The sequence below is a fragment of the Echeneis naucrates genome, chromosome 3 (assembly GCF_900963305.1).
Source record: "Echeneis naucrates chromosome 3, fEcheNa1.1, whole genome shotgun sequence".
Classification (NCBI taxonomy): Eukaryota; Metazoa; Chordata; class Actinopteri; order Carangiformes; family Echeneidae; genus Echeneis; species Echeneis naucrates.
Genome location: NC_042513.1, coordinates 7,539,518 through 7,555,029, shown reverse-complemented (window position 1 = coordinate 7,555,029; position 15,512 = coordinate 7,539,518). Strand labels below are relative to the sequence as shown.

The 15,512-nt window shown below is 43.0% G+C and overlaps 1 protein-coding gene across 2 annotated transcripts in view; it reads right to left on the bottom strand.

The window, feature by feature from the left end:
• The window catches only part of pcdh17 (protocadherin 17), a 52,573-nt gene extending 40,881 nt beyond the window's left edge, over positions 1-11,692 (bottom strand). For both annotated transcript variants that reach the window (XM_029497794.1, XM_029497795.1), the window contains exons 1-2: positions 11,464-11,692; positions 7,891-10,691 (exon numbers count right to left, since the gene is read on the bottom strand). In XM_029497794.1, coding sequence (XP_029353654.1) covers positions 7,891-10,386 — 2,496 coding nt within the window. In that variant the 5' untranslated portion in view covers positions 10,387-10,691; positions 11,464-11,692. The remainder of the gene's footprint in view (positions 1-7,890; positions 10,692-11,463) is intronic.
• Positions 11,693-15,512: the final 3,820 nt, after the last annotated feature.

Genomic DNA, 15,512 nt, shown 5'->3' with positions numbered 1-15,512 from the left:
CAAAATGTGCCCAACACATATGTGTAATATCAATACATGCACAAGTGCACATACACACAGCTGGGCTCTCCCTCTGTCTCTCTTTCTCACAGCACATACACGCACATACAGCAGATGGACTATGCCTAGTTTCACTTCAAGGTGACCTATCTACTCTATATGTCTCGGGTCAGTGATGATGAGCTATCCGAGCGAGGGAGGGGCGGGGAGCTGTGGAGATGCAAGACAGGAAGGATACTGTCTGTACACCTGGGTAAAAAACTGACAGGAAGGGCTTTCGGATAATGCTCCGTTGTCAAAGCATAGGACACCACTTCCTCGCGGGCTCTTTTAAGTGCATCTATGGTGCATTAAGGATCTGTCAGACCAGCTTTAGCATTAATCAGCTAGCCCACAGAAGAAACAATCACACATCATCTTGAGCTCTAAACCCCGTTGACCTTCCCTTTAAATGTGCAGATAAACTCCCTTTCAAAGCTCAGTCAGTTAAAGACACGCATGGACTCCAGGCTCTTGCGCTTGTAATTTTATTTCCCCTTCCCCACATCCCCACGTCACCCCCCCTCCCCCCTCCCACTTCCGATCTGATTGGTTCCTCCTTCAGCAGCAGCAGCACCCATGTCTCCCCACCTGGGAGTACATCGACTCAGCATGTCAGTGTGACCTCAAAGAGGACACATTTCAGCCGGTGTGTTTGGGTAGAGAGACTGATTTACCCCATCAATCTGGAAAGAGCAGAGGAGAGGAAATGAAAAGAGAGGAGAGGAAAGGAGAAGTGAGGATGGGAGAGAGCAGGGAAGGGGAAAAGAGAGGAGAGGGCCAGAATACACAAGTTCCATTCATCATCTCAGCAGCGTTGAGAGTGCAAAAACAGCGAGATCTGTTCAGTTATCACTGAGCCAATGCTTCCATCGTGGTACTTCATTTATTGAGACTTTGCACGGATCAATACAGCAGGCATATACACTCTGTACTGTTGACAAGATAATCTCATCATTATGAATTTGGCTCGGGTCGTCAGTAACATGAGCAATTGCAACGCTTATCTGAGATGACAAGAGCACAGTGAAAGAGAGAGAATCCAAAAAAGGAAGAGTCAGAGCAAGAGCAAAGAAAGAGAAGATAGAGAGAGATAGAGAGAGCAGTATTTTTTTTTTTTTTAACACGAAGCAATGGTCACTGCGATAGATAATAAAATACAGTATTTCAGTACCCAAAAAATCAATAAGAAATGGCACAAACCAGGAATTGATCTGAATGCTGAGGACCCCCCCCCCCCCCCAAAAAAAAAAAGATCCCTCTCCGAGACATAAACCCAGTGAGGGGCATATTGAGTACATCTGTGGCACAATACAAAAAGATGAGGCCGGCCAAGTATACCGTTTTCAATATGCCATTAGCACTCTGCATCGTCCCTGCTACCCTGAAAAGCAGACACAGTCAAACGTTTGACAACAAATCTTGTGCGCCCACCTCTTATTGGGCCTTTTGTTTAGGAAATAACATCTGAGAGTGCCGACTCATTCACCTCTGTTTCCACAAACATGTAACTGCAAAACACAGTAGCTGTCAATTCCCCTCAGACACATGCAGGGCCTTAGACTCAGGAGTCAGATTTCAAACTGTGCTACAAATATTCAGCTGGAGCAGAAGAGACAGCAGGATATCTGCTATTAGAGTGTAGGATGTTCTCATGCAAATGTCAGCATGTAGAAAAACACAGTTACTAGTTGGGGGCACTGTCAAGCACCACCGTAGAGTTATGACTGAGGGGGAAAAAAAAGCCTGCGTTAAGCAGGTTGTTTTGACGTCGAGTTAGAGCAAATGAGATGGCATTCATGGTACATCTTTCTGATCAATTAATCACATTACTGATGAAGCTGAAGAAGTGCTGAACTGTAGAACGCAAGGTCGAGGAGAGAAAGATACAGAGTGGGGGGGGAGGGAGGATAAATCATTTCTCTTATACTAATGAGATAGAAGGTGAGAAGAGATTCACATAACTCATTCTTTGAGCTGCGTGTTGTTGCTACAGCACAGGCCTAGGGGGCACAGTGAAGGAAGATGTGGAAGAAATAAAAGCTCTCTCAGGCTGGACCTGTGCCAAGACACAGCAGAGCCGGTTCCACTTTGTTTGACTTTGAAAGTGTTTGATTTACAGCAAGGAGACTGAGCTGCTGGTTGTTCAAAGAATACATTACCATGCCATGTACACCTGTATAGCCGTCTATGTGCTGTGCATCTCAGTGAACATTACTGTGAGTTCACTGATATCTATACCCATCTCAGCACTGGTCCCCTGCTGCTCAAAATGTTAAGTCTAAACGCACCAGGGGGGATGTAAGAGCTCGGAGGGGGGCGGGCGACCCCTTCAGAGAAGCCCATTCCAATCAGAGGGAACCAGCAAGACCAGTACTTCAGAGCATTGTCGGTGGTAGCATTAGTGCATGTGTGGGGCACACGTACACACACACACACACACACACACACACACACACACACACACACACACACACACAGACACATGGCAGATGAATTTCAAGACTCCTCCACGGCAAAGGTTATCTATAGAGTCTGATGGACAAAACATGTTGCAGTTTAAGAATTGGTGAAAATGCTCAAATCTATCTGTTTGGGCATGTTTTTACATACACAAGTGACACCACTGGTCCAGTCCAGACGACAAAACACAGTGTCAGAGTAAAACACACAAAAAATAAAAATGGCACCATGTCACCAAATAAGCAGCACTCATGCAACTCTATGTAATGTTGTAACTACATAATTCCAAAGGATTTACAGAACTAAGCCTGATGGGACTAGATCTGAAACAAGGTAGAACAAGCTCAGCATCTGTTTTGTTGCACCTCGATATGATGACATGACAAAATACCATGATATCTGAAAGCTCCAGTATCAGTGAGCCACCCAGAGGATGTGCTGAGCATCCACATACACACAAACACAATCATACAAAAAAACATGTCACCGAACTGACATCTGTCTTATTATCGTGCTCATGTCATCTCCAATAGGCTGCTTCCTATTGAACTAAGCAAATTGGTTTAATGTGTCTGGCCAATCTGGCCATCACGGAGGCCAACTTGTGTTCTCATATCCTGTCTGCACTTGCAAAAACAAAATGCCCCCGTTGCCCTGCATTGTCAGATCTGTTCAAATAATGAAATTATGCATGAGTTAAGTGTGTTGTCCACATGGTTAACAGCTAGGTGAAAGGATTTCCAGAGCTGACCAAGAGAACAATGAAGTGCATTCATGAATAATTGACCTCATTCATCCATCTATCCATCTACCTACTCGGGTGTATAGTTTTAATCTACTGGAGTTGTTCTGAGTTACAGGGAGGAATTGTTTCTTGGGCATAGTCAGTGGCCAATGCTTATTTTTCATTATGAAGCAGGGTGACTTGGATTTTTGAAAACTTGCTATAAAAAATTCCGCAGTTGCCTCCAAACGCAATCTAATTTCCTGGATACTTTTGCGCATGAACTCCAAATTCTGTTCATCTTCATAAGGTACAGTGACTTTTGTGGATTGTTACCAGAGATGGCACCCAGAGCAAAATTGTGTCAGTTTTAGAGCAGGAAATTTCAATGGCATTACAGGAGGAGACGAGTAATTTCTCCTCTTTCACATGCAGTTTTGCCTCACATCACAATCAGAGTTGGGGAAAAGAAATAAATGCTCAAGATCTGCTTATACGAGAAAATAAGCAGCTTCTGTTCCCTTTTTTACCATGTCTTCTCATCCCCACGCTTCCCCCATGTTCGCAAATATGTAGCACGAAATCTCTGATGTTTATCGTGACATCTTCCACTTTCCACTGATTTGTTAAATGGTATGATTTATTAATGAAAGGGGATGCAAATATAGCTGCTGTTTTGTGCAGTGTGTTACACTGCTGCTCCAGCTTCAAAATGCACTGACACGTTGGTGTGGAAGCAGGCGCCACTGCCTAGCACCACAGTAAAAAAAAAAAAAAAAAATCGAAAAATGGCAGCTAATAAACTCAGTGACAAAACTTCTACATTTTGTTTTAACAGAGATAACATGATTTACTGTTGTTCCCTGGAGCAACATTCTGTGGTCTGCCTTCACCTCCTCTCACTTGTTTCTATCACATGAGCTTAGGTGAGATGAAGAAAAATAAAACTGCCTACTGATAATTCAGCATTTCGCTGTGTAGTGTTGTATACAGTGGCAGCAGGTTTATTTGAGGAAATATGATGATACACCCAAAGGCAAGCAGATAATTTTTTTTTAATGTACTGGTGAGTTCAAATAAAATAAATCTGGCCAAGTGGCCCACAAGAACCCAACAGGGGGGGACAAAAGTACACAAATTACAAATGTACTGCCTCTCAACCCTTTAAATGACTGTTAGTGCATCTGGCCCCTGAGCTGCCCAATCCCATCAGCAAGTAAGCTTCAGTACATAGAGGTATACCGAATTCATTGCAAAAAAAGCTCCAGAGGAAAGTTATCTAAAGATGATGGGAGAGGGAGAGAAATGAAATAAAGAGCGCTTTTCTATTCATTGCCTCAGTGGCCACTGAAGTGTTGGAGCAATTTCAATACAATATACAGCGGAGGCTTTGATAAGACTCAGCTGTTGAATCCTTAAAAACAGTCCATGCTCGGGTACATATGCATCTTTATGTTTGTGAGCACGAGCGGTCTTGTGTGTGTGTGTGTGTGTGTGTGTGTGTGTGTGTGTGTGTGTGTTCAAATCCAAAATTGTCACAGTCATAACAGAGAGGGGCTCTATCGTGGAGTCTGTCAGATAAAGGCTTAAATCATATGCCTGGAATGCGCAATGACGCTACATCGACGCACACACACAGGCACCACAACAGACCAACAAAATCTCTCTAAATTATGCAAAGTAAGACCATTCTTGGAAGCGTCCATTTTCAGCATGTGCGCCAGTTAAAGTGTCGGCATGCTTATGCTCAAGAGCAAGTGTACATCTTACATTCTGTTGATCCCAATTACAACTCTAAGCCCTTTCTTCTTTTTTATTCTATGACTTATGAGATGATCAGTTTGGGTATCCCCTCAGAATTGTTGATAATTTTATATATAGAGATATATAGAGAGCAGATTTGAAATACCATCGATTTAGTGTCTGCCACTCAAAAATGCTGTTAAATAGGCAGTTCCCGAAAAAATAGATTTGTGAAATGTTTTTGTCTTGTATTATTATTATTGTTGTTATTATTATTATTATTATTATTATTATTATTATTATTATTAAGCAGCAAAGGACGCCCAATCATCAAGTGAAGTGTCAAGTCAGCAGAGACTGGAGCCCCTTTTCTCCTTGACACCCACATCTCAAAGCCACCCAACACAAGGCAGACTGCCGCCACCTAAAGGCAGCTTTTATAACCTTTCAGACCACCTTGGCTTCTGTACCACCTGCGCCCCATTAACATGGATCGCATCCCGCCGAGACACAACTCTGTTTAATTAAAACACTGAATCAAATTAAAACACTAAAAACCTACCAAGACAAATCAATATGATAACTTATGGACCATTTAATAGCAATGGCAAAGGGGTCTTTGGATGTTAGATAACAACAGGGAGATGCCTGTCAAACAATGTGGCAGAAAACAGCGGGGAGAAACTTGTGAGCCAGTCAGTGGGCCACGCTCTAGCACAGCAAACATAATGTGGGACAAAATCCTAAAATGTATTCAAAGACAGAGTGGGCGCAGGCTCACTCTTTGGAGAGAATTACTGAAATCCCTTCTTCCAGAGAATTGAGGAATTTTGCAGCAGATTGGTTTTAACCTTGATTCCACACTAAGTAATTCCCTTCAACGCCTTAAGCGGAATTAGGCATCATTACGTATCATCTATCTCCTTATCCCAGGAATTCTCTTTACAAATGAAATGAAGCTCTCCACTGGGCTGGGTGCTGGCACAGTAGTGACAATGATAAGGCCAGCGGAGCTCTGCTGATATGTTCATATTATTCCTTTCTCCCAGCTAAAGACCAAAGCCAGTCTTTCTGCCAGTGCACCACTATAAAACATCATTAGAGACCAGCAGCAGTGTGCAGACAGACTGGGAGTTGCAGGCAGCTACAGCAGCCTTACTCGGTGCAGACGAAGACAGCAGCAGTAAAGGACCTTTGTGAAACTGAGCGGGCAGGCGATACGCTCTCACCCTTTATCAATGCATTTATTTATTTTTCCTATTCAACCTCTCCTCCGGTGACAACCGTAGTGACAGATGGGTGAGAGGCCTCGGGATCGATGGAGGGGGAATTCTGTCTTTGTTTCCTGACATTTTTCCCATAGCCACTCTGCTCTGACTCAGGTTACTTACTGTCCACACAAACAGAGAGAGGAGTGGAAGCAGGCAGGAGGGAGGAAAGTGATATGCTTCTGTACAGCTTCTGAAGAAACTTAATGCCTCAGTCCATCTCCCTCTACACAGGTTTCTCCTGAATAATACAATAGAGCACCCAGTGCGTCTGATGCGTTGAAGGGACCCTCTGTAAACAAGGAACACTAACGAATGTGCTGTTGCTTCTGCTTGGTTTTTTTTTTTTTTTCTTCTCCCTCTGAGAGTTTGAAGGAGCAGAGAAAGGAAGTGCACAAAATGGGTGTGCAACACCATCACAGTCTAATTTATTATCGCAACATAAGCAGAAAAAGCCTGCAGAGTGGAACAGCAATTATTCTGTCCCTCTGATTGGGAAGCCTTAACGGTCTTTGTGTTGACCCTTGCCCTCTGCAGCTGGCTCATAATAGAAGCAGGGCTGAGACTGAGAGTGGGAACAACAGACAGTGGCCTTCCTCCCTGGTGGGAACACGCCACATCTGATCACAGTCATCGTCATGTCCACATCCAGTGCAAATTGTGGGCTAGCAAAGACATCAGAGCCTATTTGAGACACTTATAGTTACAGTCCATGGGGATGTAAAGAATCCTCCAGCTCTATCAAATAGTGCAACGCCACTGGCAGAAAGGACGAGTAATAAAACTCACCAAGGACCTATTTTTATTAGTCCATCAAATTGCACGTGGAATATAAAATTTGCGAACAGTGGGTAAACACAAGACAAAGAGTTCACTTTGCTGCAACTGCCCATCCCCAGCGATACATACCACCGTCTTAAGCATGCCTTAATCCTCGTCTGACATGACAGACTTTAAATGGGTTTAAGGCCAAAGACACAGAGAACTTATCACGTTAGAGGCTTATACACTCAAGTACTCCACACAAAGACCTATAAAGTAGCTGTGAAAAAAGTACAATCTGCTAATCTCTAGGAATTAAAATCACTAATTAACCACAAAGAGCAGCAGAATTTATCGGCAGATCTGTTTTAAATGGCGGTGGCTTTAAACAGTAAATAAACTACATGCAGGCCTAGTAATATATGATAAAGCTAAGTGTGTTTTCAACAATATTCTTGCCATTGGAGGCCTTATAAACGTCTGTGAGATAAATAGGTCGTCTAAAATGGAACAGTTTATTACTCAACCATGGGCTTCCACAGGAATTAAATGACAGTGATTGATTGATTTATGATTTTTTTTTTTTTTTTTTTTCACAAGAAAACAGATTTTGAAACCCTGGCGTGAAATATTTCAGGCACAACTGATTTGTGTTTATGTCACTGGCTGTGTTCTGTGACAGCACCAGAATGACTGTTTAATCCTTCTAAGGCTCACCCCTCCCTCCGTTCTCTTCGCTCTGTGCTCCTGAGATTCTCTGCCTCTGCCTGTCCTTGTCTTTTCTTTTCTTTCATTTGTGAGTGTCGATATAGGTCATGGAAGCTTTTTCTCAAGATTGTGACGTGAAAATGGTGGCACAACAGTGAAGGAGAAGAGTGCAATTTCTCTTACCTGTATGATGGACATGCGGTTAGTAGGTGTGTCTGTAGTGCTGGTGACTGGGCCTGTGAAGCTGGTGTGGCATCCCACGTGGCCTTGGGGCACGCTGAGGTTATTGGCAGTGGGCTTGAGGTACATGACCTCTGACCTTGGTGAGCTGAGTGGCAGGCGTGTCTGGTAGTCAAAGTACATGGGAGAGGTGGCCAAGGAAGGGCTGCTTACCACATTCATCACATTCATGGCATCCCGCTCCTCCACCTCGCTCTGCACCAGCATGATGTCGTTCTTGTTAATCTTCTTCTTCTTGCCTTTTCCCAGCTGAGGATGCGAATACTCGGCAATGCGACAATTATAGGTACGGATCTCCTTGTTTTCCCGTTTACACTTGATTGCTATGGTCACCATGGCAGCTAGAAGCATGATGGATACGATGCTAAGAGTTACAATAAGTGGCAGGGACATGTCCCAGTTCTGACTGTCCTTTGTGCGGGGCAGTCCATCCGGAGGACGTCCGTTGGAAGCCTTAATGATGAGCCTGGCAGCAGCAGTGAGAGTTGGCTTCCCGTGGTCTGATACCCGGATGATCAGCTCCACAATTGGACTCACGTCTTCCCAGAATGGATGGGCTGTTCGCACCTCCCCAGTCACTGGATCAATCTCAAAGAGGTGCTCTTCATTGCCATCTGAGATCTCATAGGTAAGCCTGCCGCTCTCACCATAGTCGTTATCCACCGCCCTCACCGTGGTGACGATGTAGCCGACTCCTACGTTGCGCGGTACGTGGATTTCAGCTGTGTCGTTTTGCAGTAGGGGAAGAACTATGACAGGAATATTGTCGTTGACATCCAGAACACTGATGCGCACTGTAGCGTTGCTCTCTAGGTGAGGGGATCCTGCATCTTTTGCAAGAACCTTAAAGTCAAAGTGTTTTATTTGCTCATAGTTAAAAGATCTCACCGCGTAGATGGCCCCATTAGCAGCATTCACATTAACATATGTGTTTACATCACCCCCACTCACATTGGAGTTAATTATGCTGTAGTACACAGTGCCATTCTGGCCAAGGTCTGGATCATGTGCCAGAACTGAACCTAAGAACTCCCCAGGGATGTTGTTCTCAGGTATCTCAAGAAAGTAAACTGACTTGGTAAAGCGAGGAACATTGTCGTTTTCATCCAAAATCTTTACCGTGAAGGATTTTGTTGAGTTTAGAGGAGGAATGCCATTGTCTTTGGCAACAATGGTAACATTGTACTCATCCTGCACCTCTCTATCCAAAGGTCTGTCTGTCACCACTGTGTAGAAGTTGTCATAGTTCTCCTCAAGTTTAAAAGGGACATTACCTAGGACTCTGCATTGAAGTTGCCCATTCCTGCCCGAATCCTTGTCTGTGACACGGACCAGAGCAATGACAGTGTTTGGAGGTGCAGCCTCACTGATGGCACCCTGCCTCACTGACACAAAGCCTATGGATGGCCAATTATCATTCCTGTCCAGCACTTTAACTGTGACTTTACAATGGCCCGGGATTGGATTGGGACCTAGATCCTTTGCCTGGACGTCAATCTCAATAACTGGGCTTTCTTCATAGTCAATTTCACCCTGAATCTTTATGACCCCTGTTCTGGAGTCTATGGAGAAGAGCTCACGGATCCTCTCTGGGGCATAGCCGCTGAAGGAATAGACTACTTGTCCGTTGTTACCCTCATCAGGATCAGTGGCGTTTAAATCGATGAGGACTTTACCAGGAGGCGAATTTTCAGGAATTTCCACAACATATGAGGGCTGATCAAACACGGGGCTGTTATCATTAGAATCAATAACTTTAACATTTATCTGCATTGTACCTGACCTGGGATATTCCCCCCCATCAGTGGCTGACAAAATTAGGGTGTGATGGCTTCGTTCTTCTCGATCCAGTGGTCGCTGAATAACTAATTCTGGGAATTTTGTCCCATCCCCACGGGATTTTACCTCCAAGGAAAAGAGATTGTAGTCGTCGCGAGTTATTTGATAGGTTTTCAGCCCATTTTCTCCTGCATCTGGGTCATGTGCGCTGGTCAGGGGAAAGCGTGTCCCCGGCACAGCGTTTTCAGAAATGTCAATATCAATCTGGTCCGAGGGGAAATTGGGTGAGTTGTCGTTAATGTCCTGAATATCTATTTTGATCATGCAGATTTCCTTGTCATTGGCAAACACCTCCATGGAGAGCTGGCACTTGGGATTTCTCTTACACAATGTTTCCCTGTCAATGCGTTGCTTTGTGTACAGCAGTCCGCTTTGGGGGTCCACGTCAATGAGATGCGGGGCTGAGTTTTCTAGCACCCTGAAGTTCGCTTTCTTACCCTGTCCTCCTTGCCCAATCTGTTCGAGTCCGAGTCTGGCATCTTTGGCAATGTTCCCAATTACTGTCCCTGGACCCTGTTCCTCTGGGACAGAGTAATTTAAGTTTTTCAATGTCAGGGCTTGAGCCCATACGAGGAGGAAAAAGAAAATAGAAAGATACATCCCCACTCCGTTAAATCTGCAGTTATCTCTTTTGAGTTTTACACTTCCTTTGACCTGTTGATCTGTTCAAATTTTGTATTTCTATCACTCCAGGTCAAAAAATGGGTTCTGTTCATCATGTGAAGCCTTAGCATAAAGTCTTTGTGGATTGTATTTCCTCTATCTCTCTCTTCCTCTGCCTCTTCCAGCAATCTGTGGTGCTGAACACCTAATTTATATTCAGCTGAGATCCCAGACTCATCTGAGCAGTAGTCGCAATCCAGTCTCCAAACAGAATAGTCATTGTAAGTGTTCACTCATACCACCTAAGAAGGAGAAAGAAAGACCAAAAAAAAAAAAAAAAATGTTATAAAGTATACATGTCAAATATTCCCCCAAATAGTAAGAATTAAAAGAAAAACAGACCAGGGTAGACTGATTATTCTGCCAGGAAGAAATCAGCTACATCTCTGAGCCAAAAATGAAACAGCTCATGTGTAATTCATCTCCACAATTGTGGGGGAAGCCTGTCAATTAGTTAACATTGGGAAGACACTGGAGCAGCACTGATACACAGAGAAATAATGATTTCGCTTGTAGCTTATTTACTCCTTGTGTTATAATACACTCTGGGTTCAGAATGCAGTTTTTAATCTATCTCTAATGGGCAATGCGCGCCCTGACCCCGGCCCGATAATGACCCATTGGCACATTAACAGAATGCCGACTGGAACTGTAATACGGAGACTTTAATAATATGGAAAGACTGCAGGCTTACAAGTGATGATGGCCTATTGTGGCGGCTGTTTCAGCAAGTGTGTATAAAAACGAGCCTTTTACAAGCATTAACAAATCCACAAATCCACATATTTAAAAAGAGCCTTATTAAAAAAAAAAAAAAACTATAATAATAAATCTGCTATGAACTGCCAACATCTCGGCACAGCAGCGTATCTCTCTCTCTCTCTCTGGTCTCTCCCTCCCTGCAACAATCAATGGTCCTTGGTAGAAGCTGTTGCATCGGCATGGATTGGGATGGATAGTGAAATGAGAATCAAGTGGGAGACTACAAAGATGGGCAGAAAGAGCTTAACTTACCCGAAGACAGCTGCTGTGTTGCTCCAAAATACAAAAAAAAAAACAAAAAACAAAAACGTGACTGTCAGAAAAATAAATGAACAGAATCAGAAACACTCAGTTCCAGCCAGGCACAGGGAGAGTTTCATCACCTGACCACTTCACTAACGTACCGGCCGTATCCTCTTCCTCCTCCTCCTCTCTCTCTCCTAACCCTCCTGGAAAAAAAGATCCACAGCCTTCCGTACACTCAGCCTACAGTGTAGCGCAGTGGAAATAAAAAAAAAAAAAAAAGCGCTCCAGAAAAGTATGACTGTAATGTCAATGAGCTGAAGTCCTCTCCGCTGTCTGATTAGGATGCAGAGGCTCGCCTTCTGCCCGCAGTGAGTCACCGTTCTTCAGCCAGGAGAACTGTTCTCTACCAGGGGAAGGACAAAAACATCCAGATGTGCTGTAACGTAGATCCCAAAGTGGATGTTTCAAAAGACAATCAGTGTTTTTCCCAACCATCCGACCCATCGCAGAGTGACCCTTCCTCCCAGAGGCATTTTTCTTTTTTGTCTGTCTTTCCTTCCTTCTGAATTCTTTACTATTATTCTTTTTTTATGTCCTTGTCCGCTGTCTCCCCCCTCCACCTCCCCCTCCTCTCCCCTCCTGCCTTCTGTCCTGTCCTCCTACCGTTAAAGTCCAAGAAGCGGTGGAGGTTGGTCAGCAACACCGCCGCATTCTGCTCCAAGTCTGTCTCTGTGTCTACAGCTGTGAAAAGGCTTGGTTTTTCTCTTTTATATATATATATATATATATATAGGATATATATATATATATATATATATATATATATGCGCAGTCGTTAGTTGGTATTTCCCGCACGTAGCGCGGCCCTAAGCACAACGAGCGCTTCCTTCTCACTGACTGAACTCCGGACACCGCATGGTGCATTAAACATTGTGGCTGCTCCTCCGGCGGCCAATGGATTTGAAGAGGTGGGCAGAGGAGGCGGGATTTCAAAAGCCGCTTTCGGATGCAGACTGCAGATGATTGGTGGGTTCGCAGTTCACCGGTGGCGCATCTGTGTTTTTTCAAATATCACACTTCGTTGTTGTTTACAAAAAATGGGAAAGTGAGCGTTGAACACAGAAGGGTGTGTGTGTGTGTGTGGTGGGGGGGGGGGATTTTCAGTTAAGTCGTTTATCAAAAAGACAGACAAAAAGATTACAACTTGGACGAAATGAATTCATTTTATTAAACTTAGTTTGGTGCTTTTATTCTGAAATTCACCCAGATGGAGCCAGAAGAGAATGTGGGGAAAAAAAATCTGAACTGAAACTAAAACCCTATTATATACTATTTTTACATTAGACTGTATGTTAATATTAGCATTATAACTTGGACTGTATATTTAGGCATACCACACTACTTTTCTGCAACTTCAAAGTTCAATAGTTTGAAAATTAGAGCTTATGTATTATTTTATAAGCACTTATCTATGTATGTGCATCCTGAGTTAATATGAAGGGCTGTGCCACGTGAGCAACAGCAGTAAATGCATGAAACAATTGTTGTATGTAATTAAAAGTATTGAATCCCTTGGAAATGATATAAGATGGTGATTGCAGCAGGTGTTTGATGTGACAAACATTCGCCCTTTTCAATATGATGCCATCAAAATTACAGTTTGAAAAGTTCATTCCATCTTGTGTGTTTATTTTAGCTACCGTTGTATTGACACAAACTGTAAAAAGATTTTTCTCAGCATGGAGAGAAAAGAGCAAGAGGAAAGAGGAAATTATTAGTCAATGGAATTCCGATTATCTTGTGGTTAAGTTATTTCCTCAAGCGAGCAAAAGACAAACATTATCCATAACTGGTTTCTCAATGGTGAGGACTTGAGGAAAGTCTAATGGGTGTTCTTCATATACGGCATAAATGAAAAGAGAAAAACTATTTAGCTGCAGCTGAAGACTGGGAGTGGAAAGAAACACCCTGGACACTTGCCAAGTGCTTTGAGGTCAATGGAAAAATAAAGGAAACATGAAAAACAATAATAAAAAAAAAAGCTTTTTGACTGTCTGGCTGTGTAACCTCATTGCCTCACGCTAATCACTAAAGTGCCATCCCATTCCCATTTAAATTATTCAGCTTTTAAAAAAATACTTCCTATGCACAGAAATATGAGATCATGGCACCTCATTTGGCTTGACTTTGTCATGGAGCTGCAGAGTACCACAGTTTAACAATGCCCTTCATTTGGTATTGCTCTTTCAACATGTCAGCTTTGTTCAGTTTAATCTTGTCGTCCATCCATGTATAAACATGGGTCTCAACCTCTCAGACTTTGTCCCTGACCTTTCCCTGACAGGGAGGGAATGACAAGAGTGCCAGAATTATTCGTTAGTCAGATGGTGACTGACGCTTATAATGAAACATGCAGTTAGATGTAGTAATTTTCCAATTGCAATTTTTTATTATTAGAATTTGCCCAAATATGTGTTTTATTTTTTTCGTCCCCTTTGCCAGCTATAAAATGCAATGCATTGAGCTTAAACTATGCCAGGAAAATCACCTGCCTTGATGAAATGCTACTAGTAGTGCCAGAGATAAACCCAGCCATTAGCAGCTTTCTTCATTAGCCCATTCAAGTGGCCCTCAAGAAATGTACTGACAGAAAGCGTATTTGGAATAGGCTGATGGTGAACAGCTGCATTAAAACACTATTCCGTAAATTAAATTTCAATCTAATGGTGATGGTCTTTCTCTGGGTGGTTAATACAGAGAGAAGTCCTCTTCCTGTCTATACTATTTAACCCGTTTTCAGAATCCTATTTTCCTCTTTTTCTTACACGCTCCGTATTCACCTCTTCTTCTTCTTCTTTTTCTTCTTCCTCAAGCAATAAATGATGTTAGACTCTTTCTCCACAGAGAACTTTTCAGCCATGAAGATGGGACCGTGTGGTGTCTGAGCGGGAGCTTTTCTTTGTACAACCTCTGTCAGGAAAACAGAAAAAAAGAAGAAAATATCAGAGACGACTTTCACACATGGAGAGCTTTTCCCGCTGCAACCTGTCACCTCTTTCACAGATACTTTTTATCTGCCTGATTTGGGTTTCCCACATACATTTTTCCATGTTACCTTCTGAATTGGTCCCTCTTTTCTCGTTTGCACAGTTCAGCTGTTTGCTGTGTTCGAGGGAGAGTGGGTGTAGTGTCTTAATGTTTACTTCAGTTTGCCGTGGCGCACCAGTGAAGTTAGTTTCCAATGCACTTTCAGTAACTCTTTGTCTTTGCCTATGATCATATGAAAGCAGACAGTAGCGTTAATATTATTTTTAAGGAGACTTGTCTGTTTCATTCCTGAAAGACCCTCAACACTGCAGCACTCAAGAGTCATGCGCTGTCAGGGTCAGGGTCAGGGTTAAGGTTACCTGGACATGACATGCCTCACTGAAAGTTACTTCAACCTGCATTTGAAACCATACCATGTTTTTTTTTTTTTTTTTTTTTTTACAGGTTGATTATTTAGCATCTAAAAGAGTTAAAACTTCAAACTATAGCATCGCGCAGTCTCATTAGAAAATAAAGTTATTCTTAATCTTTGTTTTAGATTGTCCTTTGCACGCTAGCTCTCTCTTGCTTGCTCTTCAGGCTTTCTTAATGCGAGGGTTAGGGTTTTCCACTCATTATAGTCGCTGTTAAGTGTTACAGTCCAAATGAACTAGCATGCTTAAAGTGCTGCAACAAGTCTTCCGTCACAGAATGCACCGTGAATCTAGCAATGTGAATAATGGTGCATACTGACATCACTTTCCTCAAAGGCGTTCATGGTGTTGCACAAAGTCTTCATTCACGTCATTTAAGCTCCAATAACAGCAGATGAAAACAGCTGTGTTCACCAAAGTTGAGTTATGTCCACCTTTGCATTTAAATGACCAGGCCAGGAGGACAGGTAGAAAGCCAAGTCAATGCATTGGCCCATTCAGGTAGACTGCCAATGCAGGTTTAACCTGCTGCAAGAGGTTCAATAGAGATAAGTGCCAATAAGCGTGGTCAGGGGTTTATGGTGTGAGCCATGG